The sequence below is a fragment of the Neltuma alba genome, unplaced genomic scaffold, assembly GCF_004799145.2.
Source record: "Neltuma alba isolate B1F8T4 unplaced genomic scaffold, ASM479914v2 tig00007337_pilon, whole genome shotgun sequence".
Classification (NCBI taxonomy): domain Eukaryota; kingdom Viridiplantae; phylum Streptophyta; class Magnoliopsida; order Fabales; family Fabaceae; genus Neltuma; species Neltuma alba.
The window spans coordinates 1,172-27,741 of record NW_021634755.1 but is presented as its reverse complement, the minus strand read 5'-3'; the positions used below and the strand labels follow the sequence as shown (position 1 = coordinate 27,741).

At 35.5% G+C, this 26,570-nt stretch overlaps 2 protein-coding genes across 2 annotated transcripts; one reads left to right on the top strand and one right to left on the bottom strand.

The window, feature by feature from the left end:
- Positions 1-4,132: 4,132 nt before the first annotated feature.
- Positions 4,133-8,244, bottom strand: LOC114752334 (uncharacterized protein At4g13200, chloroplastic-like). The gene is made up of 3 exons (XM_028941067.1): positions 7,967-8,244; positions 6,745-6,899; positions 4,133-4,493 (listed from the first exon to the last, which is right to left on the bottom strand). Exons 1-3 carry the CDS (start codon positions 8,181-8,183, stop codon positions 4,254-4,256), a joined length of 612 nt encoding a protein of 203 aa, XP_028796900.1. The 5' UTR covers positions 8,184-8,244; the 3' UTR covers positions 4,133-4,253.
- A 4,401-nt stretch (positions 8,245-12,645) lies between these two features.
- LOC114752325 (uncharacterized) lies at positions 12,646-25,731 on the top strand. Its single transcript, XM_028941056.1, has 9 exons — positions 12,646-12,707; positions 13,495-13,668; positions 14,844-15,167; positions 15,302-15,512; positions 21,211-21,357; positions 21,461-21,585; positions 22,475-22,679; positions 23,799-24,052; positions 25,656-25,731. Exons 2-9 carry the CDS (start codon positions 13,559-13,561, stop codon positions 25,729-25,731), a joined length of 1,452 nt encoding a protein of 483 aa, XP_028796889.1. The 5' UTR covers positions 12,646-12,707; positions 13,495-13,558.
- The last annotated feature ends 839 nt before the right edge of the window (positions 25,732-26,570 follow it).

Sequence of the window (26,570 nt, the reverse complement as noted above, 5' to 3'; positions counted from 1 at the left end):
TTTGTGGTTTAACAACATGTGAACTATATTGTGATCTCTCAACATGAGGATCACACAAAAATCCTTCATTTGCATAGCCAATAAAATTAGTCCTGAGTATATTTATATAAAAAAAATATCACCCCTATATTACCCTTAAAATAACAAAAAATGCGCTTAACTTCATTCCAAGCCTATATGATGCTAATTAACAAATGATATATCCAGTTGTATGTGCATGATTAGCTAAATATATGAGTGCTTTTGGACTAAGTATTTTTTATCACCTTCTCTAAATCTAAATGAATCTTTAATCCACGTTTAAAGATCTTGCAACTACCATAGCACATGATGGATGTGACTTATCCATACAAAAGTGCTGTAAGACTTTTCTCGTATGAGTTTCTTAATCCATACTAAGCCAAAAAATGGGAGTGGGACTTACAAGTGACCTAGGCAATTACTTGGGAATTCCTCTGATCCATGAAAGGGTGTCCTATATCAATTTTGCTCCCCTTCTAGAGAAGACACAAGAAAGACTCTCAGGATGGAAATGTAATTGTTTTAATTTTATAGGAAGAATAGTTCTTGTTAGAATAGTCCTATCTACTCTTCTTTCTTACTACATTTAGACTAGATTGCTCCCTAAAAAGCTCCTGAGACAGTTGGAACAGAAAAGTAGAAGCTTTTTATGGGAAGAAAATGAAGACGAAGGAAAAATGCACCTTATATCTTATATCTTGGGATCAAATTCTTCAAGATAAAAAAGTAGGAGGTTAGGGCATAAAGAATTTGCAAAAATAGAATGAAGCCTATATCATGAAGCTTTGTTAGAATCTACTCACTAAGAAGGAGGTACTATGGGTCAAGGTCCTAAGATCAAAGTACATGTGTGGTAGTCCTAATATGCCCGAAGTGGAAAATCATCACTACTCTTCTCTTACTTAGAGGGGAATTTGTGAAATGTGGCAAAAGTTCAAGAATGGAGTAGGGAGGAAAATAGGTAATAGGCTGTCTACCTCTTTTTAGTTTGATAATTGGTCTAAAATATACACTTTCTTAATTGATCTCATCCTTGTTCTTAAAATGATGATTGATAGAGAGGAGCGAGTGATTGGTTATGTGGCAAATAGGGGAGATTGGGACAGACAGAAACTTCTTCTATGGTTCCATCCTCATATTGTGGATTGAATTTCTTGTGCACACTCACTTGGTGAGGAGAGAGGAGAGGATGAATTCTTATAGAAACTGTTCACTAACGGTATCTTTACTATTAAATCTGCATACTCTTTCATTTTTGTAGGTACCAAACCTCCGATGGAGGGCATTTAGAAACATCTTTGGAGATAGAGAATCCCAGAAAAGATTAAATCTCTTATGTGGCTATTCTGCTGTGACAGGATCCACATGATGCAATTAAGAGTGGACAGGGAGTTCAGCAAGAGGCAAGTTGCCCTTTTGGATGCAACCAGGCAGAAATTGTGTGCACCTTCTTCATAGGTGTGTCAATGCTAAAGACATATGGAAATTAGTAATCAAGGCCTCGATGTGGAACGCTTTTGTGTCCAAACATGACACGAAGTGGGTTACTTGGAATCTCACCAATGAAGCATGGAATGACTAGACTAAGAAGACCCCTTGGGCTACTCTTTTTGGTTACATCTGTTAGGACATATGGGTGGTTAGATGTAATTGCCTTTTCAACACACCTAGCATAGATGATCCTCGTAACGGGTTTGCTAGCTTTTTCATAGTGTGTCTAGATCAAAATCTATTAAAACACTACAGGTTTTACAATTTCTATGAAACAAATGAGGGACAAAGCAGTGGCCATGCAGGTGGGAAGCGGTGAAGCTTGCAGTGGATGGTTCTGTTTTACAAGATGGAAGAAGCTGTTGCAATGGAGTAATGCAGGACAACGTAGATAATTGGATTATTGGTTTCAACTGTAAAGTCACAAATGTGCCCCCTACAATTGCGAAGATGATTGGGATGATTCACGACCTTAACATGTACTGGAGTAGGAATTTCAAGGAAGTCTCACTTTACTCTGACAGCTTCGAGGCTATCAACCTAATCACCAGGAGCTAGGATGGCCAACACCCTTTCAAGGATATTATTGATGATGCTAGATTAATTTTTAACAGAGATTGGAAGATTAATATTTATCATATGTATAGGGATGAAAACCACTTAGCTGCCTACTTAGCTAAACTTTTATATAGTCTTGATAGCTTCTTTTGGATCCTTGACCAACCTCCTCCTCCTTACGAGAGGCGGAGGGTAATAAAGAGTTTAGGTTGTTATTGTTTTCTTTTGTTCTTTTGTTTGTTTAAAGTTACATCCAGTTTTTTTTATCATTCAAAAAGAACTTAAGGAACCAAAATCAAAATGAGGACAAACTTAAAAGATCAAAGATTATATTAACCTTTTATTTATGTAATTTCATTAGGGTTAAAAGCATTTTTATCCCTCAACCATTTCGTTTGGAAAACCAAAAAATCTTAACATTGACCATTAAATTTAACGGACATTAAAATACATACTTCTCAGATGTCAGAATCATTGCAATGTCGTGACTAAAGAACACTAATGTTGCCCACTTTTTATTATTCATTATTTATTATTTTCATTACCATCTCCTGAACACCTTCCCAAGATGGTCCTTTCGCCGTTTTTGCAAGGCACTTAATCATCTGAAGTTCATTTTGATAATATAAAAATTTAGAGATGCTAGGTATCCAAAAAAATTTTAGGTGTAAATTTACCTTAAAAGTTTAAAATCATAGCAATAATACCCCTTACTGTTAAAAATATTAACAATAAGAGGCAATATTGCGAGGGTTTTAAATTTTTAGGATAAATTTGAGTCGAAAAAATTGTTGGAGTGGTCAACGATCATGAGTGAAAACTTCCATAATAAATTTGCATATTATCCCAAAATTCAGGAAATACCAACTAATTCTTGTCTTCCATGGACCAATATATGCCTGGGGATATTGACCTAAACATTAGGAGATTATAACCCGATGATTAGATTAGCTGGTTGGGACTGTTCTAGCTTAACCATGAGTTTTGAGTTTGAGAGTGGGAATGTAGCATCTTAGGGGCTAGGGGGCTAGGGGCACCAATCTTAATGATTCTGTTATGCCTCGATTCAGATTAGCCTAAGCCCGTTGTTATGCTTGAGAGATAGCCTGGTTCAGGATCCTGGGTGCTTACGCCAAAAAAAAAAACACTAGGAAAAACATTATAGGAAAAACTACCTCCAAGGATTGTAAGCAATTACGAAGAAAGATTTAGTAATGACCTTATTTTTTTAAAGTGTCAAAGAATTATTTATTAGCATTAAATCTTTAAATCACATTTTTTAAAAAAAAACTTGTAATGCTTAAAAATAATTTTCTTAATCTTTTTCATAAATGATGCGCAAATACAAGAAATTCATTTTTATCAAAAACATTTCATCTAATCAACTGAAACTTTAGCCCTTTGTATTTGGCCAAATCTGTATACATATCATTTCATACTCAAGAAACTATCTGCAAAGTAACAAGGGCAACAAAATACACTTGAACATGAGTACAGCAGCCCAACAGCTTCAAAAAACTAAAAACTAGAAAGCAGTAAATAGTGTCCAAAAAAGAAACAGAAACTCAAGAGCATCGACTCCCAGAACTTTATGCCTTCGTTTGGTTGGGTACTTTTTCTGAAGAAAAAGGAGAAGAACAATTCTTTTGACTTCTCCCATTGTTAGGATAAGGAAAATGGAGGGCAACACTCCTCCCCTCCGCTCCCCTCCCCTCCGGATTGGAGAGTTTTGGAAATGGGAGGGAGGGTATATTTTAACTATCTCCCCTCTTTCCCTTCATGAATCAACTTCATTAAATATTTCTCCTCCCTTCTCTTCCTCTCAAACGAAATATGGGATAATTAAAATATCTTCCGTTTCCTTCCTTTTGACGAATCAAACGGGAAAAAGATCCAACTCCCTAACACGTGGATCCATGCATGTGCACCAATAATGGTGGAGACTCAAGTTGTAAATTGTGAGGCAATAAAAACCGATCACAAACTCTTCTTTACCAGCAGGATCATGAACTTTTAAAACTATAAGAGCTTATTAATTTAAAAATCTTTGGAACTACAAGGATTAACTCACTAACGAAAGAAATAACATATAAAACTTGTCATCTTGATAACTTAATTACACTGCAGAGGCATATCCTCTATATAGCATAGTTTCAGTATCTCGTACATTCATGTATGAAAAATCAGTCATCAGTTGAAGAATTCAAAGCAGGTCGCTCCTCTCCCTCAGGATCATTAGTTGTTTCATCCGGAGGGCTAGGCTGGACAGAAGCAACGGTTTCCGTGGCAGAATATGAAGGTCTGGTAGCAGCATAGTCTGCGACTTCTCTGTCCGCTGAAGACTCGGAAATCAGCCCTTGTGACTCCATGGCTTCTCGTGCTGCCTTTTCCTTTGCTTTTTTGGCTCTTTCCAACACTTCATCCTGCACATACATGTCTTTTCCCAAATTTACATCTTCAAAGGCGATTGCATGAAAGTACAAGGATTGACTTCAAAATCATAAACTTTACACACAAAGACCTACGTTGAAGTTTCAACCTCAGAATTTCTTTGGTTAAAAAAAAAAAAATTAAGAATTTCTGATCCTCAAATCATTGTATAATAAAATGTAAGAACTACTAGAATTACTTTCAAAACCTGAGGATCAAAACGGATTTTTGTCTAAAATTTTGACTCGCTATATTTTGGATATCAGACTTCATGATGTGAAAATTATACAATTGATAGAAAGAATTTTAGACCAACAATTCTATACGATAGTGATTGTTAGGCTTTAAAGGGACAATATGAACATAAAGTGAGGGTAGCCAAAATAAGGATAATAAGGTGGATGCTTAGTCATACCAAAAAAAAAAAAGAGAGAGAGAGAGAGTAAGATTCTAATGAATATATACACAGAAAAGTTGGAGGGGCTCCTATTGAAGAAAAAAATGGGAGAAAATCATTTGAGAGGATTTGATCACATTCAAAGAAGGCCTTTGATTGCACTCTTGAGGAGTGTTGATCAATCAGTTTGGAGTTTTCTGAAAAGGAGTAAAAGAAGGCCAAAGAAAATACTTAATGAAGTTATTGAGCAAGATCTTTCGATTAAGAATCTATCTAAAGATTTGGTTATTGACAAAGCTTAGTGGCGTTGTGTGATCCATGTAGCTAACCCTACCTAGTGAGATAAGGTTTTGTTGCTATTGCTGATAGAAAGAATTTCCAATCAAGAGGTATCCTGTGTTCTGCTCATTCCATAATTAGATATAATCCAGGCAGGCACTGGCATAGGGAGGCTATTTAACAAGTGTTCTGGATCAGCAGTTAAACTTTATCAAGCACTGTGCTTACACAAAACCGTGTTGGCTCCCCAAAAATATAAACTCCAAGCCCAAATGTCTAGAGGCCTATTTCTTTGAAACCAAACCAACACGAGAATTCCTAAAGACAATAGGTACCCTGAAATAGTAAAAATACTCTCATACAGCATTTCCTAGTTGTTCTAAATGACACCATTCTCTCACATCCTCATTGAGGTACTAAATCCAAGTGACGTAGAAGAGGAAGGGACAAAAAGGAAAAAAAATCACTAAATTCTCAAAATTCAAAGTCAATATGACAAATCAATGATCAAGGGTCATCTCTACCGGTGATTAGAGGCCCATGATTAGGTCACCAAACCAAAATAAGAATTTCTAATGAGAATAGATACAGACTATCATAAAGATATTAAATATCCTTTCCTATTGCATATCTCCTTCATCTATGACACACCATTCTCTTGCATATCAATTATTTACCATTCTCTTACTCATCCTCTCCTCCTTTACGTGCTATATTTGTTGACTATTCATTAACAAATGGAACTTTCAAATTTGGACAGCTGGAATTATTTTTGTGGTCTAATGTTCATGGGAACTAAAATACTGAATACTTACGAACTCCAGTTATTAGAATCACGCATTTTACATCTAATTCAGTGATAGACAAGGATGCACCATATTCTGCAATGCAGTTTGCAGCTCATGGCGTATTTTCTGGATGCCCAAACAGTTGCATTGCAAAACTGTCAAAATTTAAGGGCCTGTTTGTTTCTGTCTTTTGTTTTTTGTTCTCAAAACAATTTTATAATTTTTTTTAAAATAAGTTTTGGAAACAAAAAACAAAAAAAATTCTGTTTGGATAATTGTTCTGAAAAATTACATTTGAAAATAAACATACTAAATCAGAGGGTGAAGCTTTGATGAGCACTCAAGTTCTCACATGGAAAAAAAAAAAAGTTATGAAGCAGAGAAAAAAGGGTTTCCCAATTTTCCCAAACAAAAAATAAAGATGCAAAAACAAAAATAACGAAAGAAAAAAAATTATTTTGGTTTTTTAGTTTTTAAAAACAGATTTTTTTTTTGGGGTTTTTAAACACATGTAGCTAAAAACAATTTACCAAACAAATTTTTTTAAACTTTTTTTAAAAACAAAACTGTTTTCAAAACAAGAAAACAAACAAGGCCTAAATCTTTGAACAGTTTCTATTTTTCCAATTATTAAAATCAGCATAAGAGACATGATATTATTTGATCTGTCCTGAAGCAAAGAGATATGGGACAGGGGGTGGTTCTACGTAGAATGGTGTTTGAAATTTGACATTGACAAGGAATGCAGTAAATTGTAATTCTAGCTTAAACTGCCCTTACTTGGAAATCTTGAACTTGCTTTCTTTGTTCAGCTTGCGCTCTACCGACAGTACTTAAAAACTCACCAACTGTGGACTCAATACGCTCATTTACAGCTTCAGCTAGTGCCTTTCCCAAGAAAAATGCATCCAGAATGCTCCTGCTGTCACTGTCGCCTGCGTGATTCATTATCTTATGCATTGAAACTCATTACCTTATGCATTTAAACCAATATATACAACTGTACAAACCAAGTCTTCAATTCATTTCAGTCAAACACTCAGTGAACTTCCTAGGAAACATGGATGTGAAATAGACAGATTGTGCAACATTCCTAAGCTACCTCTTTGAACCTTGGGTAACCATGAAGCCTTAAGATAGTATTGTAAAGTCTTGAGGCTCTCCTACCTAACATTCTAGCCTCCTCCTGGCTCAAGTCATAACAAATGAATCTTTCATTACACTAGGAGCCAGCTGACATAGGAAAGGGTTACTTGATACCAAAATGGTCAAAATTGAACGGCACCCCCAGCACTCACCTGGGAGAGGGGGTGCAGGGACCACCAGAGTGAATGCCATTCTTTGGAAAACGGCTACCTGGAGCACCAAAGTGAAAGCCATTCAAAGTAGGCTGCCACCGATCCATTTAGAAGTAAGATGGCACTAAAACTTTGAGCTGCCATAGACCCATTTACAAGCGCATGTCCTTTTCTGCCAAGTGGCAACATCACCAGTTGATATAATGAATCCAAGGTCTAAGAATAGATGCTCTTAAAATTTGTCAAAAATCCATAACATCCAAATCCCACTAGACCCTTCAGTAAAATAGAAAAAAAAATGAGGCAGGTTTGACTGTCCATACTCATTTCTCATGTAAATGCAGAAAACGAGACAACGTTCAGGATGAAAATTTCAATCAATTGCAGTTTATTATACTTTAAAAATAGAGTTCACAGGCATGAGTTGTGATTACGACACTCGTATCAAATACAGTAACTTAGGGTACAATGGTACATCGGTGCTTTAAGGCCAAAACCCATCAATGACACATCCTAAAGCTTCATTCGACAAACCCTCTTTCAAGCATCATCACACAGGTAAACTAACCAGCAATAGTATAAAAAGCGTGCCGGCCTTATACAGGAGAACAATAGCAGCATCTAAGAGGTCAGATAGAGACAACCTTACAAGTATCAAAAGAAGATAATTCTTTTTTTTTTTTTAAAAAGAAAACGTTTTGTACCAGAGCCGGGGCCACCAGGCCAAATGCTACTATTGCATCGAACTCCAATGTTCTGATAACCCCTTTTGCTGGCAAATCTAAAGCCTTTGAGCTTGGGACGTGATGAAGTACAAGGCACAACTGAATTCCAGGACAAGAGATGTAGAGGAAGTTGGGGTTTGGACAAGGAACAAGAACATGGCGCGGGAGGCGCTGAAGGTGAAGCCCCACTCATCATCTTGTCCCAAATCCTTTATCGCTCCTTCTGTCTTGCTCTTTTATCCCGTCAATCACAGCCAAAATTCCGCGCATTCTCCCGGGTGAGGTGAACATTTTTTTAATAAAAACAATTCATAAATTAAAAGGAAAAGGTGCACACTCCGCACCTAATTTCTGAGTGGTGCAATTATTGCTGTAATTTTTTAAATTTGGTGTAAATTTTTGGGGAAATGGCAAATAAAGACCCTTGAAAATATAAAATGGCAATTTGGGTACTTCAATTCATAAAATTGCTATCAGAGACCGGGTCCTAGATTGCAATTATGAAATGAAGCCTAAATGACTAAAATGCCCTTCCTTTTCTCTTTCTTCCAGCACCTCATTTCTTTCTCTTTCCTTCTTCTCTTCCTCTCTCTCTTTGTCCTACTCTCCCTCTCTAGAAACGTAAATTTCTGACTTCCTTTCTCTCTCTCTCTCTCCCCTCTTTCTTCTCTTTCCTTCTTCTACTCTCCTTCGATTTCATTCTTCTTCTCCAGAACCGTGACGTTCTTCTATGTTTTTCCCAACCCATTGATTTGCAATGGGAAAAATGAAAACATGTTAACCGTGTAGCTTCCATATTTAATTTTCTGCAAAACATGTAATGCTAATAGCCTAATATAGTACTCTTCATATAAAAGCTCTCATTCTCCATAATCTCTCTTTATTCTACAACCTCATCTCCTACTGATATACTCGAATTAACAACTGTTACCTCCTTGCATTGTAAAAAACTGGTTGTTGTCAAAGAATTCTGGAAATTATCATTTACGAAGAGAAATGTAAACTTGTATAAAAACCTTATCGGAAGTGATAAGTTCACTATGACAAATGATAAGCTGAGTATGATAAATGACAAGTTCTCATAAGGTTTTCATACAATTTCAAATTTCTCTGTTAAAATGACTAAATTTTCATATTGATTTATGAAATGACAAGTTTACTATGGCAGATGACAAGTTGAGTTTGACAAATGACAAGTTCCCATAAGGTTTTCATACAATTTCAAATTTCTTTGTTAAAATGACTAAATTTTCATATTGATTTATGAAATGACAAGTTTACTATGACAGATGACAAGTTGAATTTGACAAATGACAAGTTTCCATAAGGTTTTATACAATTTCAAATTTCTCTGTTAAAATGACTGAATTTTCATATTGATTTACGAAGTGAAAAGTTTACTATGACAATAACAAGTTGGATATGACAAATGATAAGTTCCCATAAGAATTTCATACAATTTTAAATTTCTCTGTTGAAATGACTGAATTTCCACATTGATTTACAAAGTGACAAATTAACTATGACAAATGACAAGTTGAATTTGGCAAATGACAAGTTTCCATAAGGTTTTTATGCAATTTCAAATTTCTCTATCAAAATGACAGAATTTTCACGTTGATTTACGAAGTGACAAATTTACTATGGCAAATAACAAATTGAGTTTGGCAAATGACAAGTTCCCATAAGGTTTTCATACAATTTCAAATTTCTCCATTAAAATGATTGAATTTCTACATTGATTTACGAAGTGACAAGTTTACTATGGCAAATAACAAGTTGAGTTTGGCAAATGACAAGTCCCCATAAGGTTTTCATATAATTTCAAAAAAATGAATGAATTTGCACATTGATTTATGAAGTGACAAGTTTACTATGGCAAATAACAAGTTGAGTATAGCAAATGACAAGTTCCTATGAGATTTTCATACAATTTCAAATTTCTTCGTTAAAATGACTGAATTTTCATATTGACTTATGAAGTGACCAGTTTACTATGGCAAATGATAAGTTGAGTTTGGCAAATGACAAGTTCCATCAGGTTTTCACACAATTTCAAATTTCTCTGTCAAAATGACTGAATTTTCACATTGATTTACGAAGTAACGAGTTTACTATGACAAATGACAAATTGAGTATAGCAAATAATAAGTTCCCATAAGGTTTCATACAATTTCAAATTTCTCTGTTGAAATTAAAATTTGCAGATTTCTGACAGCAACTACTTCTGATAAGCAGTAAATGACAAGTTTAGTAAGATTAATGACAAGTTCAATGAGTTGAACCCCTTGTACAAGGAAACTAATTATGAGCTGCACCTCATGCAATCTTGAGTCTTACATTCCATCATAAAGTTGACTTCCCTTCCTCATTCACATGCAATGAATCATCCAAGCTTTCATTCTTTAAGGAGGAGTAGATTATGAACTTGTCACCATCAAATTGAAATGTATTTCCTAATCTAACCATAGTCCTCAGAATTTCTTGACACCTTGTTCCATTTGAAAGAATTGTCCTGTACGCAAGACAAAATCCAATATGATCTTGGTATGTTTTCTGGGTATGTACACACAAAAAAGTTCAAACTATATATAAAAAGACACATACACATTAAAATAGCCTTTGACTTTCTCCATGAAACTGATAAATTGACTAATGAAAGTTAATCATGAATTTTCATTTCTTGATTTCCTCCATAACTACCTGACTCACAAAGACAATACCAAAGACAAAGTAAAGAAAGAAGGAGGAATTCAAAATTAGTGTAATTTTTGGTATAGTTTTCATAAGTTATGGTAAGATAATTATTAGATATGCATAAAGCCCTGTTTTAGACAGTAGAAAAACATAATGAATTGATAATGTTCTGATATATTCAAGGTGATAAAAGATGAATCAAATAATGTTGCGGATTTGGTACTTAGTTCAAGCAGGGGCAGAATATCACACTCTGTAAGCATTACACATAATCTTAAACAAGCATAAAACAATGCTCCAACATGCTTTGCTACACTGTTCCTTCTCTCTCCGAGACAAGGAATAATAATTTCAAAGTAGATTTTCTATTCAAAATCCAACAAACCATCGCAATATTATTTTGTTACAAGAGATAATAGTACAAGCTGAAACTTTACCAAATATTCTAAGGTACAGATCCTTCTTCGCCGCACCAAGTTTGTGGCTATGGAAGGTGGAAATGGAGATAGGGTTTTGAGCTATGGTGGAAGAATCAGAACATAGCAGTGCCTTTCTCTTCCTCTAAATTCTGAAGTGAGAGACGTGGCTGAGGTGAGGACTAGAGTGCAATGCTTTGAGCTTGATTCAGTAGCAGCAAAGAGAAGGACGAAGAGAGAGAGAGAGAGAGCAAGAGAAGAAAGAAAAAGAGGGAGGGGATGAGACGGAAGGAAGAGAAAGGGAATGACATTTTTGACTTTTCTCCTGCATTTCATAATTGCAATTTAGGACCTGGTCTCTGATAGCTATTTTGTGAATTGAGGTACCCAAATTGCCATTTTATATTTTCAAAGGTCTTTATTTGCTATTTTCCCTAAATTTTTTCACCAAATTTTTTTAATATGACAGTAATTTGATTACTTTGTAAAAAATTATTAATAATTTAATAAAAGGAATCAAAATTATTAATTCTAACAGTTAAGATGAATACAAGTAAAAGAGTGCTTTTAGATAAATAAAAAAGCGACAAAATTTAAAAGATTATACCACCAAGAAAATTGTGGTAGGTGTATACATGAAAAATAAAATAAAATTGGGCTGTTAGTGCTGCTTTATCCTAAATGAGATTAAAAAGATAATAAACATGTTTTATAAAACGGCCGCATCAGGGTTAGGAAAAATAAAATATTATTTGAAATATATAAATAAAAACGGGAAAAAGAATGAGTCAATGTAATAACATTTCCGGTAATAACTTTTGGGTAAACGTATCATGTTGAGACGAAGGTAATGCTTTTTACAGTATTTTAGTTGAATATATTTGAAGCCAAAAAATAAGCCTGAAAGGGCTAAACATGAGGAAAAAGTGCCTCTTTGAAGTCACTTAAATAAATATATTTTAAATAAATTGAGATAAAATTCTTTTAATATACTTACTTTATATTTCCTAAATTATAATTAAAAAAATGTTTATACGAGTAAATAAATTTGGTTATAAAATATCAACAGATGTTCTCCTAAATCAAACTTTATAAAGTCTAATCTTATTTTTCAGGTTTGGTAAAAAAAAATATTTTATTTTTCAGGCATAATTTTATTTTTATCTTTTTAATAGTTTAATTTTAAATTTATCTTATTTCTCAGGTATAATTTATTTGTTATTTTTTTAGTGCAATTCTATTTATACCCTCAATAAAAAATTAGGGATAAAATTGTAGTTGAGAAACAAAATAAGGGTTAAAATTACATATTTACCCAATTTATAACTGCTTCTGGTTTTTTTCCCCCTCATCCAACAAAAGCTTAAAAACAGCTCTTTCATTTCATCATCGATCCAAAATTAAAGGTTTTTGGCTCGCAAGAAGCCCCTTTTTTGTTTGTAACCTTAAATTTGTTATTTTGTGATTAATGGATATAATGTTTCTATTTTTAAAAAAATCTAAACGGCGCCGTAATTGTTCGAAGCCGGACGCAGAGGCATCCGAAGGCCTACATGAGGCCTCAGTAGTTGTTTGGAGTCGGACGGAAGAGGCAACGAAGTAATCAGGTACGCACAAATCCAATCTTCATCAATCCCCGTTTTGCTTGGTTCTTCGCTCATTTTGCTTTCTACAACGAGAATTAGGAATATAGAGTATGTAAGAATAAATAATACAAAGCAAAATAATCTTCCTCTGTCTTTCATTCAAACACTGCGGGGACTCACCGCTTGCCATTCAGCACTCGTGGCATTTGCATCTGGATTTTGATCCTTGTTGCCATTATGCGTTGCTCTATGGTATTTTACCCTGGACGCATGCGATGTTTAAGCTCAAATGTGTTTCATTGTCAATGTTTAACCGTATTGTTATTCAAGTTTATGTTACCACGCAATTTGGGGAAAAAAAGATGAAGAAATGCAAGTATGGGTTCTATTGCTTCAGTATATTAATTGCTGTATTGCTAATTTGAAGCTTGATTGACAACGAGACTGAAACGGGTCACATAATGCGACTATACTGTAATAGTTAGACAAGCATTCCCGAGGGTCTTTGAAAGGAATGGAATTCCTATGTGCCTTCTGTGCTTCGTGAGCAGATTCAGATGGAAGCTTGCTATTATTCCATGTTATGCCATACTTTTCACACCTCGGTTTTTAAGGAGAACCTACTTGAATAATGAAATCTATATACCTGCTCCATCTTTTGTCATTGTCATATATTTTGGCTCGTATTATTCTGTAATGCTTCTTCGTTTTTTGTTTCCAGCACGTAAGATTTTCTTCAGCTTATGGTATTTACTAATGGATTGCGTGTTTCATTCAATTTCTTCTTGCTTCTTGTGGGTGTTTGCAGGTAATCAAATACTTATTAGGCGCTAAATAATAATGTGTTGACTGTGGAGCAAGAATTCTTATCGATGGCAGCTTGTGTGGCTTCCCCATTGTCTGTTAAGCTGCATATGCTGACGAGGCCTATTAGAGAGAGAGACCTTTCATTTCAGACTACAAATTTTAAGGCTATTCACAGGTTTCATGCTTCTCACTTCAGCCTTTTCCTTCTATGCATTTCATTTCTCTCATCTCCATTATATGTGCCCTCCTATTTTGTGTGCTAGCTCTAATTTTATTCTTCTTCCTCCTCCCCATAAAATCCCCAAGGAGACGAGTAAATGAGAATCCTTACTAAGCAATATGTAATACTATCTCTGACCCTAATTCACTTTGTCTTTCATATTTATCCCTTTTTTTAAAAGTAGTCCTTGTAGTAGTTGCACATGTTAAGTGTCATCAAATGGTAGTTTTAGCTAAAACACATAATTAGCAAGGGTATTCTAGGAAAGACAATACTTATTTACTACAAATAATTGACTTAACTAATTTTTTTAATCTCCCAAATTAGTCAACTAGGTCTTATATTAAGGACTAGAGATAGTAGTAAATTCTTATGGGCCCTAGAAAAATAAAGTGGTGAATTCTTATAGAATCATAAAAACTGAAAATGCAATATTAAACCTTAGTTTGTTGTAATAATATGTTCTTGCCAAAATGGACTATCTCAATTTTCCAGGTCTTTCTGTTTGAGTGGTTAATGGACTATAACAAATCCTTTGTTTAAAACAAAATAAACTCTCCTCAGATTGAACATTTCATAGCTCTAGAGCTTGATGTCTTTGTGGGGGATGTTAACCTTAATGAAAACTTCTATGAAAATTCAATTCGGGGCTGAATATGAAATGTTTTAGCATGGAAAATGGTTCAGTGGCACCTAGAGAAAATGGATTCACTTGAAAAGAAAAAAACTTGTAAAAGCAACCCTTTTCATTATATAATTATTAAATAGTAGTTCTTTCCTTGAATGCATCTTTTCAAATATTAATAAAAGCTAATAATATCTCTTTAATACACATTAAGGCTTAAGATAAACTTTTTCTTGAATCAGTACAAAATTTTAGTGATTAATGTTTTGTCACTAAAAATTTCAGGAGTAAATTTTCTGTGCTTAATTCTTCAGTTTTATCACATTCACTCGAGAGTATATTTGGCATCGACCAATTTGCTAGTTCACCATTTTGCTTTCTAATGCTAAGTTTGTCAGATGCTTTGCTATCATGTGGTTATACCAAATGGCTAGTCTTCATTCCCTTTTTGTGAACGGTATTACAAACATGGTAGGTTGACCCAACCTGTGAATACTTGTTGCAGAAAGAATTCCAGTAATGGCTGTAAATTCGGTCAATTCTCTTCATGGAGAATGTTTAAGCTAAGTGCTGGTGGTTCCAAAAATTTGAATATTAGTCCTCATCTTCGGGTGACCTCCTTGATGAGCATTGGCTTGGGGACATTAGTTGATTTTGATGGTGCAACGGCCTCTGATTTTGTGCCAGTTGTTGACCAGGTGCTTTTGATGGCCAGTATATTTCTCACATATATGGCTGGAGTAATTCCTGTTGAAAAATCTTATGCTGGTGGTCAAAAGATCATTTCTGATAAAAATTTGGTTGCTGAAACCTCAGACAATTCTGGTAGGTAAGGGTAAGCATGTCAATGATGACAAGGTTGAAAATTTTGTCATATTCATTAATGAAAAATTTATTTGTATTTGAACCTAGGATTATAGTCTGCTTTGGTTAGTTACTTGAGAAACTTTCTCTCTATTGCAGTGCTATGGAGAATACTTATCAACTTAATTCAAAGTATGTCTTGAATGTTGTGAGGGAAAAGCTTTTGAATTCTCTAAACACTTTAGAATACAAGGCTTATTCAGGAGACTGCATCATTCAATCTGTAAAGCGGCCCTTGAGTTTGAATGCTGTTGCTGAGGGTCCAAAGTTACGGTTGCTTTGGGCTGCTTTTGAGAAAATTGCGGAGGAGGCAGGCATTTCTTCATTTGTTTTACATATAAGAATGTTATCTGTGTGTTAGAGATATTTAAATGACGAGAGGAGCAATAATTCCGTTCTAATAAATGCTTCAAGTGTGTTTCCAACCTAACATATCTCTAATAATATTTATTTCTTGAGAAGAAGTATTTGAGTGCAAGTAAGCATATAGTTGGGATTGGAGATATTTCTTTTGTTATTTTATAGAAATTAATGATAAAAAATACAAAGTAACTGTACTCTGTATTTTTAATTATGTGCTTCCTCCTTGGACATAGATTAATTGCAATTTGAGACTGGGTAATTAATGCTTTATAGAGATTAAAATCATCAAATTTGTTTTTGAGCACATTCTATTGCTAATTAATATTCGTTTCTTTCTGATTTTCAAGATGCCTGTCATTGTAATAAAGTAGGCTAGGTATAGTTATAAGCTCTTTCTATGATCAGATGTGAACATTTAATAGCCTAGTTGATTTTGGCTAGCTAATGGAGCTTTGTCCTTGTTGGAAGACAAAGCCCAGGCCCTATAAGCTGTGTTTTATTTATTTCAGTCTGTTTTATTTATTTCAGTCTTTGTATTTTTTATTTTATTAATCTAATTAGGATTACTAGCCTGATTAGGATAGATCCTTTTTGGTTTTATCATTTATCCTAGATTTACCCTAGATTATCTTAGCTGGTTTAATATTGTACCTCATTACTTCAGAAATATTGAATAAAGCAGATTCATTCTCACCCTATTTACTCATGGTATTAGAGCGGGTAACTGCGACTAAGACCATCCAACTTGGTCGCACGAAGCCATGGTCTTGGGTGAGTAAAAACAGCAGTCTTGTTCGCGACTAAGACCAGACAAATTAGTCGCACGAAGCCACATCCCCGGTTGCATGAAGCTAGCAGCAATTTGGCCCATGAAACCATGTCTCAGGTCTAGAAGACTCAAAGTATATAACTGGGGAGGCTCTACAACCAAGGCCGGAAGACTCAAAGTATGATACTTGGTTTGCCAAAAACAATCTAGTGATGACCTGGTTATGTAATTTCATGACGGTAGACATCAGTGAAGGTTATTTACTTGCTAAGACAGCAAAAGAGATATGGGATGCTGCAAAAAGAACATACTCTGCTATGGAGAACACTGCTGCTTTGTTTCAAATAAAAAAATTACAAAGAGAGATGAAACAAGGAAGCATGACAGTGACACAATATTATATTGCTCTCACACGTTTGTGGCAGCAGTTGGACATGTTTGATGTCCATGAATGGAAGTGTAGCAATGATGCCCAACTATATAGGGAGCTGGTCGAAATAGAAAGAACCTATGAGTTCTTACTTGGTCTCATTGACATGTTTGATGATGTGAGAGGAAGAGTTATGGGAATGAAGCCGATGCCATCATTATTTGAAACTTTCAACATGGTCAAATGTGAAGAAAGCGGAAAACAACTTACCCTAAGTGTATCTGCATCCTCTGAGAGTTCGACATTGACAGTACAGGGCAACAATGGACCAAAACAAAGAGGAAAGAAGAATCCCAAAGGATGGTGTGATCATTGCAACAAAAATGGTCATACTAGAGACATATGTTGGAAATTACACGGCAAGCGAGCAAATCTGAAACAAAAACGAAGAATGGAGAGTAGGGAATACATTGCTGTGACTAATGAGAATGAGAAGAATGGAGAAACTCTTAGCCAAGAAGAACTACAAGTACTCAAACGAATTCTTGAGAAGCATAACAACTCAACCTCTACCCTTAAAGCAAATCTGGTAAAGTTAGGTAATTCCATTATAGCCCTAAACGCCATGGTAACCAGTGATAATACTTGGATTGTTGACTCTGGAGCTACAGACCATATGGCAGGTAATAAAGCTTTGTTCAGAATTCTAAAGTATTGTCATGAGAAGAACCTTAAAGTGAAAGTTGCTAATGGAATTTTTTCCAAAGTTTGTGGTGTTGGAATTGTTGAAATCTCAAATAACTTAGAATTACAGAATGTTCTATTTGTCCCAGTACTCGCATGTAATTTGCTATCAGTGAGTAAAATAACTAGAAATCATCACTGCCGAGTGTCTTTTGATGATACAGTTTGTGTTTCTCAGGATTTGACAATGAGGAGGAGGATTGGTATTGCTAAAGAATAGGATGGACTCTATTATCTTAAAGGCTTCAGGATCACCAATAAACAAGTGGGCAATGCGTTGTTTAGTTCAAATTTTTCAAATAAGGATGTATTGTTATGACACTCTAGGATAGGCCATCCCAGTTTTGATTATATAAAACACTTATTTCCAGCTTTATTGAATATAAGTTCAGCTCCTTTTCATTGTGAAACTTGCCAACTTGCAAAACAAACAAGAACTTCCTACTCCAAACAATCCTATAAACCAACTGCACCCTTTACCTTAATACATAGTGATATTTGGGGACCCGCAAGAGTTAAATCAACCTCTAATGCTAGGTGGTTTGTGACCTTTATTGATGATCACACCTGAGTAACCTGGGTATACCTAATGAAAGAAAAATCAGAAATTTTTAGCATTTTCAGAAGTTTCCACACATTTGTGAAAACTTTCCAAGGGACAATCAAGATTTTAAGAAGTGACAATGCAAGAGAGTATCTTAGCACAACCTTGAAAGAATTCCTTGACCAGCAAGGAATCCACCATTAGACCTCATGTACATACACCCCACAACAGAATGGGTAGCTGAACGGAAGAACTGACATCTCCTAGAAGTCACTCGAGCTATCATGATTGCCAAGAATGTTCCAAACCTCTTCTTGGGAGAAGCTATTCTCACATCAACCTACCTTATCAACAGAATGCCCACAAAGGTACTCAACTACCAAACTCCCACCCAAAAACTTCTTGAAACTTACCCAAATTCACCCCTAGTCTCAGACATTCCCTTGAAAGTATTTGGGTGTGTAGTATATATACATCGAGATGATGGCAACAAACTTGAATCAAGAGCTCAAAAATGTATCTTTCTTGGGTACTCCCCTACTCAAAAGGGTTATAAGTGTTATTGCCCTACAACAAGGAGAGTTTATGTCACTAAGGATGTTTTTTCAGAAGAAGATGCCTACTATCCTAAGTTGCCCATTCAGGGGGAGAAATTATGACACGGAAGAATGGCTAACCTTGGGTGCCCCTGCTCAAACAAACCTAGACAGCCTTGAACCAACCCAAGCCATACACGAACTTGAACCAAACAAGGCCATACACGAACTTGAACCAAACCAGGCTATACCCAAACCTGAAAACCTAAATCCACAAGCTTCTGAAAACCTAAATTTCCCTACTCAACTCGAACGTGAAAGTCCAAACCCACAAGCTTCCTCTACTGGACAAAATCACAACCATGTGGAAAATAGTGTTGAGACAGGGATGGACCAGGAGTATAGTACCGAATTAGATTCAGAAGAGCAGCAAAATAATAGAGTCCCTCACATTCCAAGGCACAACCAAATCTCCAATCCAATGTTAGATCCTAAGGAACTTGGGTGGCCAATTGCTCTCAGGAAAGGGGTAAGATCCTGTACTTAGCATCCAATCAGTAAATTTGTTTCCTATAATAAATTATCTCCTAGAATGCAGACTTTCATAGCAAACTTGTCCAGTGAGAGAGTACCCAAAACATTTCAAGAGGCTATTGGTAACTCTAATTGGAAACAAGCTATCAATGAAGAGTTGGAAGCATTAAAATAGAATGAAATGTGGAAAATCATTGATCTACCCCCAGGAAAGAAGACCGTGGGATGTTGGTGGGTTTTCACAATCAAGTATAATCCAGACGGAAGCATAAACAAATATAAAGCGAGACTTGTGGCTCAAGGATATACACAAACGTATGGGGTTGATTATCAAGAAACCTTTGCTCCGGTGGCAAAGCTCAACACCATTAAGGTCCTTTTATCAGTGGCAGCGAATCTAGATTGGCCACTCTATCAGCTAGACGTGAAAAATGCCTTTCTAAATGGGGATCTTAAAGAGGAAGTGTATATGAAGATACCGGTTGGCCTACAGAATTCAACAAATAGCTCAAAGGTTTGTAAACTCCAAAAATCATTATATGGGTTGAAACAATCCCCTAGAGCTTGGTTCGGGAGATTCTCAACAACTATGAAAGGAATGGTATACTCACAAGGGCAATCAGACCATACACTTTTCATAAAGCATACTGATGATCAAATCATCATCCTAATAGTGTATGTAGACGATATTGTGATTACAGGAAATGACGAAAGTGCCGTGAGAGAGCTAAAGAAATCATTGGCAGCTGAGTTCGAAATGAAAGATCTAGGATAGATGAGGTATTTCGTTGGGATGGAGATTGGTAGAACCAAACAGGGAATAAACGTTTCTCAGAGAAAGTACACACTAGATTTATTGCAAGAAACAAGAATGCTTGGAGCCAAACCTGCAAAAACTCCCATGGAGACAAACTGCAATTTAGAATACAAGAAAGATGGTATACCAGTTGACACTGGAAGATACCAACGGTTGGTAGGAAAGCTCATTTATCTGGCTCATACACGGCCAGATATCAGCTATGCTATGGGAGTTGTAAGCCAGTTCATGAATCAACCGCAAGAATAGCATATGGAAGCAGTGTATAGAATTCTGAAATATTTGAAGATGAATCCAAGGAAAGGATTATTCTTCAAGAAAAGAGAGTTTAGAGGAATAGAAATTTACACGGATGCTGATCATGGGCGGTCCTTGCTAGATAGGAGGTCTACTACTGGATACATCACTTATTTATGGGGAAATCTGGTTACCTAGAGAAGCAAGAAGCAACTAGTAGTTTCCAGAAGCAGTGCTGAGGCAGAACTAAGGGCATTGGCTCTTGGGGTCTGTGAAGGGATTTGGATAATTAGAGTTCTAAAGGAATTGAGACTGATGCATATTGGACCAATAAAACTTTAGTGTGACGGTAAATCAGCTATAGAAATGGCCCTGAATCCTGTGCATCATGATAGGACAAAACATGTTGAAATTGACAGACACTTCATAACGGAAAAAATTGAAGGAGGTATAATTGACTTATCTCACATTCGAACCAAAAATCAAGTGGCAGATTTGTTCACCAAGCTATTACCCAGAGACTCATTCGAAGGATTGAGGAGCAAGCTGGGAATGATTGACATCTACTCACCAGCTTGAGGGGGAGTGTTGGAAGACAAAGCCGAGGCCCAATAAGCTGTGTTTTATTTATTTCAGTCTGTTTTATTTATTTCAGTCTTTGTATTTTTTAGTTTATTAATCTGATTAGGATTACTAGCCTGATTAGGATAGATCCTTTTTGGTTTTATCGTTTATCCTAGATTTACCCCAGATTATCTTAGCTGGTTATATATTGTACCTCATTACTTCAAAAATTATTGAATAAAGCAGATTCATTCTCGCCCTATTTACTCAGTCCTCAAGGTCAATGCTTTGATTGTTGAATATTGCATCTCATCTATTTTCTCAATGTGAATAAAATTTACTCATTCTATTCATGAATCCAGATGAATTATTGCATTTTGTGATGATGGTGAATGTTTTGTTTTCCTCCTGTCACATTTTTATTTTGATTAAAAAATGAATCTTGTAGTTTGTGATTGACCTTTATGAAACTTCAAATTCTTTCAGGTTATTTTTTCTATACTGTTAACAGTTCTGCTTCTGTTTTGCAGGTTAATAATATCTCAAGCAGTGCCAAACCTGTCATTATGGATGATCGGTTGAGAGTGTTTTCCGAAGTTGTTCAAAGATCCTATTGTTCCATATGTATGGCTTGGCTGGAAAAGGAGTTTTCCCTTGGAAAAAGCATTGCTGAAAAGGTATTTCTGGGGAGTAAATGCGTCACTTGACACACATCCTTTTGGCCATTACTTTTGAATAAAATGCTGATTTTACACTTGTTTGATTCGTTCTCGTTCCTAGAAACTTGCTTCTTTGATACTTGAAAAAGTAAAAGGAGACAGCATTATTGTGCAAAGCATAAAAAAATCTGGGAAGATGGATCTTTATGCAGAATTACTGTGCTATCTTACTTATGGTTCTTTCAGGTGAGATTATCAAGTTTTCTAATTTTTGCTAGGATCATATTTTTCATCTTTGCTTGATTGTACTGCTTCTTGATTCATGAACTAGTTTATTGTAATTTCATTATATGCCATGAAATAGAAATGCTTCACAGGAACATATCATGTTTACCCCACATCATAGAAATGCTGTGTCTCTAGGATCTTCTGGTTTTAACTAAAGTGAGTCCTACGCATGTGTATTTGCACGGAATCTGAGATAAGCTATATTGTTCATGGCTTATGAATCATGTGATTTCCGGCAACTTTTATAGATATATTGACCTTGACAGCTTTCTAATGCAAATAGTCAATACTCCAACTAAATTAACATCAGTTTAGATGAGTAGTCAAGGGACATGCAACTTGTAAATTAGCTTTCTTATGAATTATTTGGTCCATGCATTTGGGCTTCTGTCTACATTGTTTTTTGTTTTACTTTTGTCCTTGCCACTGTGGTTTTCCATGAAAACATAAAAAACAAAACGCAGCAAGGGGTCAATGACGGGTAGTTTTGTAGTTTTACTTATATTGGAGTATATGGTTTACTAGAGTGAAATGACATTGATTAAGACTTTTTTCCCCTGCATAAGAATGCTTTTTTTGTAGTAAATGCCAGATACAGGTGCCATAGCATGTTTTCCGAGTGCCTAGCAGTAACGTGTTTAGGCTTGCTAAGGAAGGGAAACCTCTTCACTTTAGTGATGATTGTGCCTGGAAGTGCAACTAACCATCATGTTTGTTTTGGGCGTATTCTATGATGTCATGCCAGACTTTTTGAATTTAAAATTGATTATCTTGTGTCTAATCTTTGACATGGGATGTTTGCCAGTCACCCTTCATCATTTTTATATTGTTTTTTAATATTTATCAGGGAGGATTTTTGCTTTGATTCCTCTTTATTTGCTTTGCATGGGATTTCTATATTGGAGGATCTGGTGATAACGTTAGCAGATGGGGTTGCCACCTTGTATTTGGAGTTCATTTCTGTTGATGGTGACATGTCAAGTGAAACAAATAGGTTAGACTTGTCGTTATGTGCTTTTTCCACCAGAGAACTCCAAAAATTACGGAATGAGGTACTTTCTTAGTGTACTTTTTTCTAGTTTCATGCTTGGGGTAGGGATTAATCGTGTGTTAGTTTCTAACAGTATATTACTATTTTCATCTTCTATTTGATGATTTTAGTCGTTCATCACCCAAAAAAAAAAATGCAATTTGAATGTATGGAGAACGTGGATCAGTCAACATATAAAGAAAATAAAATTTTTTCTAGACGTTGTTAACTGTATTGTCCCCCCCCTCCCAAAAAAAAGAGTTCTTTTTCTCCTGTAAGAATTCAGTGCAGACTCCTTTTAGCTGAATGTTTTAGATTTTAGTCCTCTGGAGTGGTTATTTTCTTATAAACTGTGTTTTTCAATTGTAATTATTTTGGGTCTCAAATTATGGTTTGGGAACCATTGTGTAAAATTCTTTGCTTGAATGAGCTGAGTTGGTTTCCCCTTTTTCCTTGATATTTTATGGTCACAATCTTTGGCTGTCATTTAGGTATGCGCTAGTACTCACGAACAAATTTTAATCATATTGCTGGATGCCATATAATGTTTTTGTTCATTGTGCTGACCAATCAGAATGGCATTTTTGAAATCGGGCTATTTTGAGATATGGGTTCAATTTTCTAAGATGTTATGGATTATTTTTTCTGCATGCACTTTTCATTTTGTAAATATGATGCCTTTGTATATCTTCATGCACTTTTCAAAAGAGCTATGCTGTGCATTACTTTAACAAATCAATGTGAGGAAAATTGATATATTAAACTATCCAGGTCGGTATGCCTATTGTTTTCTAAACCCTCATGATCGAGAACAGATTATTAATTCAATGCATTATTTTCTTCCCACCTAAGCAGAACTTTCTTTTGACATTATTTTCCTGGATTGTGATGAAAAATGTAAATTGCACCAGTTTTGATCAAAATAATTTTATTGCTCTTTTGTTTTTTGTTCAGTCCCAAATGATGTTGAGATCTGTGAGATTTTAATTCTTGGAACTAAATCTTAATTGAGTCAGTTATATGCTTGCAAACTGAATGGGTTTCTTGTACTATTTTAAGATATACTAATTTCTTTATAGTTTATCTTTCTTTTCAAAATTTGTGTGAAATCTTAACAGGACTTTAAGAAATTCTCCTTCAGGTAGCCTTGAACCAGTGGCTGTACCACAACATGGACACAGTTGTGTCTATGTATGAGGATCGCTTTGACTTGTGCACTCTGGAGAGTCGACCCATTGATCTACCATGCAATAGTCAGACTGAAAATCAAGGCTGGTGGAAGAGGTTTACCCAGGGAAATGCGAATACTGCGTCAGCCAAATTACATTACATTGTGATAAGCAGTCTCCCCATAGTTGTAAAGCGAACTAAGGAATTGAGAGCCCTGACAGGATGGTATTTTTCTTCCACTCTTTATCTTCTTTCAAGCATGAAACTAAGTGCAATGACCTAATGAATTTACAATTCTTGCATGCTTTTTCAATATGTGCCTTATTTGAATCCTTGTATCCGCGGAATAATCATTTTACAATTCCTTTTTATTTGTGGCATACATACTAAAATAAACATTAATTTTTGGTAAAAACTTGCATGCACAATGATGGATACTGAAGTAGCATGTCATAACTGTTTCCGACTTATCCCAAAAAAAAAAAAAAAGAAAAAGAAAAAGTAGAATGTCCATACCTGAGTTCTAAATAAGATATGACATGCTCGCAAGGTATTTAAGCGGCTGGTTTTATCACCTCAGGTTTCCCACCTCACTTAGGTGCCTGTCAATCGTTATTGAAGTTTGTCAAGGAAATTGGGTGTAGCCATGGGGGTTCCCCCTTGTTTTGGGGGGGGGGGGGGGGTGTGTTTAATTTTACAAGATACCTAGATCATCAAGCAGTATGGGATGTCCTATAGCGTACTTTGGTAGCTGGTTCTAGCTTCTAGGGAAGTGTTTTCCATGTAATTTAAGTACCCATAAATTGGTCTCAAAGCTGGTGTTATGAGATGCTTAGGTAGTATGGAGATGCCTTAATCTTACATTGAGGAATATGAGATGCCTTACAGGCTATTTGAGTGACTGGGTTCTTCCACTTCTATAATCTCATCTCTCTTGCACTCATAGTTGTAAGGATTTGAAGAGAGGGGCTCAACATGACATTTTGTTTTCACTTTTGCTCCTTTGTTCGCAACAATAGTCACCATTTGTCATTAGGAGCTTCGTCGATGGGTTGCTTTGTTTACAAGATGGATTGTTGGTATGTTTTAGGAACTGCATTTATGATTGGAAATATGCATTGTGGCAGAGAAAAAAAAAGGTTGCAAATATGCTTTGTGTGCTTTATCTGCTTCTAAATAAGCAGGGAGCAGCACATGATCGCTCTCCTCTTTACTCTTTCAAGTATTGGCGCACTTTCCAATTGAAAATAGATCGATGGTTTTGGAAGTTGCATGGAGAAGGGAGCGGAAGGTAAGGGATCCGGGAAAAGATGAAGAGAAGGAAGAGGGATGATAGTTACCGTTTCCCTTGTTTGGAGGAACTTTCTCCACCAAAATCATTCGCTAGATTGCATGAACTTAAAATAAAGGAGGCACGACTTTGAAGAATTTGGGCTGGTTAAAAATCTTCATTTCGTCCATCTATTAATAACCTCCAAACTAAAAAAGGGACTTTATAAAACATCTCGTTTCTTTCCCTTCTCTCCCTCATTATTACCCATCCAAGCATACTTTCCGGGATGGGCAGTGGCGGGTGGAGGATTTTAAATAGTAGAGGCCTAAGATCACCTCTTGCACAAGAAGTACAATAAACATTTGATAAACAAAAGAAAAAACTTTGATTCAAAAGAAATACTTATACTCCAAGGTCTCATATCTTGTTATTTGATAATGCATTTATAGCTACAAAATAGAAGGGGAAGATGCTATTCGTGTTTGTTTTTTAACTTTGCCCTCATTCTTCATTATTATTTATGATGGTTTTCTGCTGTTGATCTGTGTCTTGCAGGCGATATTACTTCAGCCTTTTCCTTGAATTTTCTGACATCGCCATGCCTCTTATAAGAGCTATTGTTGATAAGTGAGTGAGGCTATCTCTTTCTTTTTGGTTTGCTTGATTGGAAGGTCTTTAGGACTCATTTACACTGGCATTAGGCAGTCCCTCAAGTGGAAGTGAGATAAATGGTACAGTTTTTTGCAGTGCCATTATATCTCTATCATTTTAGTATTGTTATCTCTTGTTCCTATTTATTTTGGCCGTTTAAGGGTTCCTGAGTTTGAACTGTTCTGTAATTTGAAAAAGCCAGTTCCACTAAATTTGAATTTGAGTTCAACTTGAAGTAATAGCAATTAGCATTAAATGTTAATGTTACTTGGTCCGTGTACCAATCTGAAATAGTCAACAAAGATAAATGTAATGTAGCGATGAAGATGACATGACATTACTATCAGGCCTAACATCCATCCTGCTTTAGTGAGGCGGTAGGTGCTGAAATATCTGTGGGAATTGTAACGTGTTCTCTTAAAACAGTCACAAAGATGGAAAGATACTCATCCCAGAAAAATTAATTCAATGCATCACCCTTTTTTTTGTAGCCGCCTCAGTGAGAAATATATGATATTATGATACGATCAACTATGCGTACAAGAAGAATAAACTAAATTTTCTTTTCTTTTTTTGGGCCAGAATCCCGCATTTAGGCGTCTAATGATAGTTTTACACAGTGGGGTTAGGTAATGGGGCACTCTATTTTTAGTTTCGACGAGACTACGAGTCCCGATTGAATTTTTGTACTTCATGGAATTTTTTTGGCAATGCTTACACTGATTAAGGGCCAGTTTAGAACAACTTATAAATAGCTTTTTAATAGTAATTTACGGAATACAAGATAATTATATGAGAGGAGTTTTGACTCGGCTTATA

Coding starts and splice junctions, on each gene's coding strand:
- LOC114752334 (XM_028941067.1), bottom strand. CDS start 8,183: ATGATGAGTGGGGCTTCACCTTCAGCGCCTCCCGCGCCATGTTCTTGT. Junction 6,900..7,966: donor GCCTGGTGGCCCCGGCTCTG/GTACAAAACGTT, acceptor TGAATCACGCAG/GCGACAGTGACAGCAGGAGC. Junction 4,494..6,744: donor AGCAAGTTCAAGATTTCCAA/GTAAGGGCAGTT, acceptor ATGTATGTGCAG/GATGAAGTGTTGGAAAGAGC.
- LOC114752325 (XM_028941056.1), top strand. CDS start 13,559: ATGGCAGCTTGTGTGGCTTCCCCATTGTCTGTTAAGCTGCATATGCTG. Junction 21,586..22,474: donor CTTACTTATGGTTCTTTCAG/GTGAGATTATCA, acceptor AATATTTATCAG/GGAGGATTTTTGCTTTGATT. Junction 22,680..23,798: donor TCCAAAAATTACGGAATGAG/GTACTTTCTTAG, acceptor ATTCTCCTTCAG/GTAGCCTTGAACCAGTGGCT.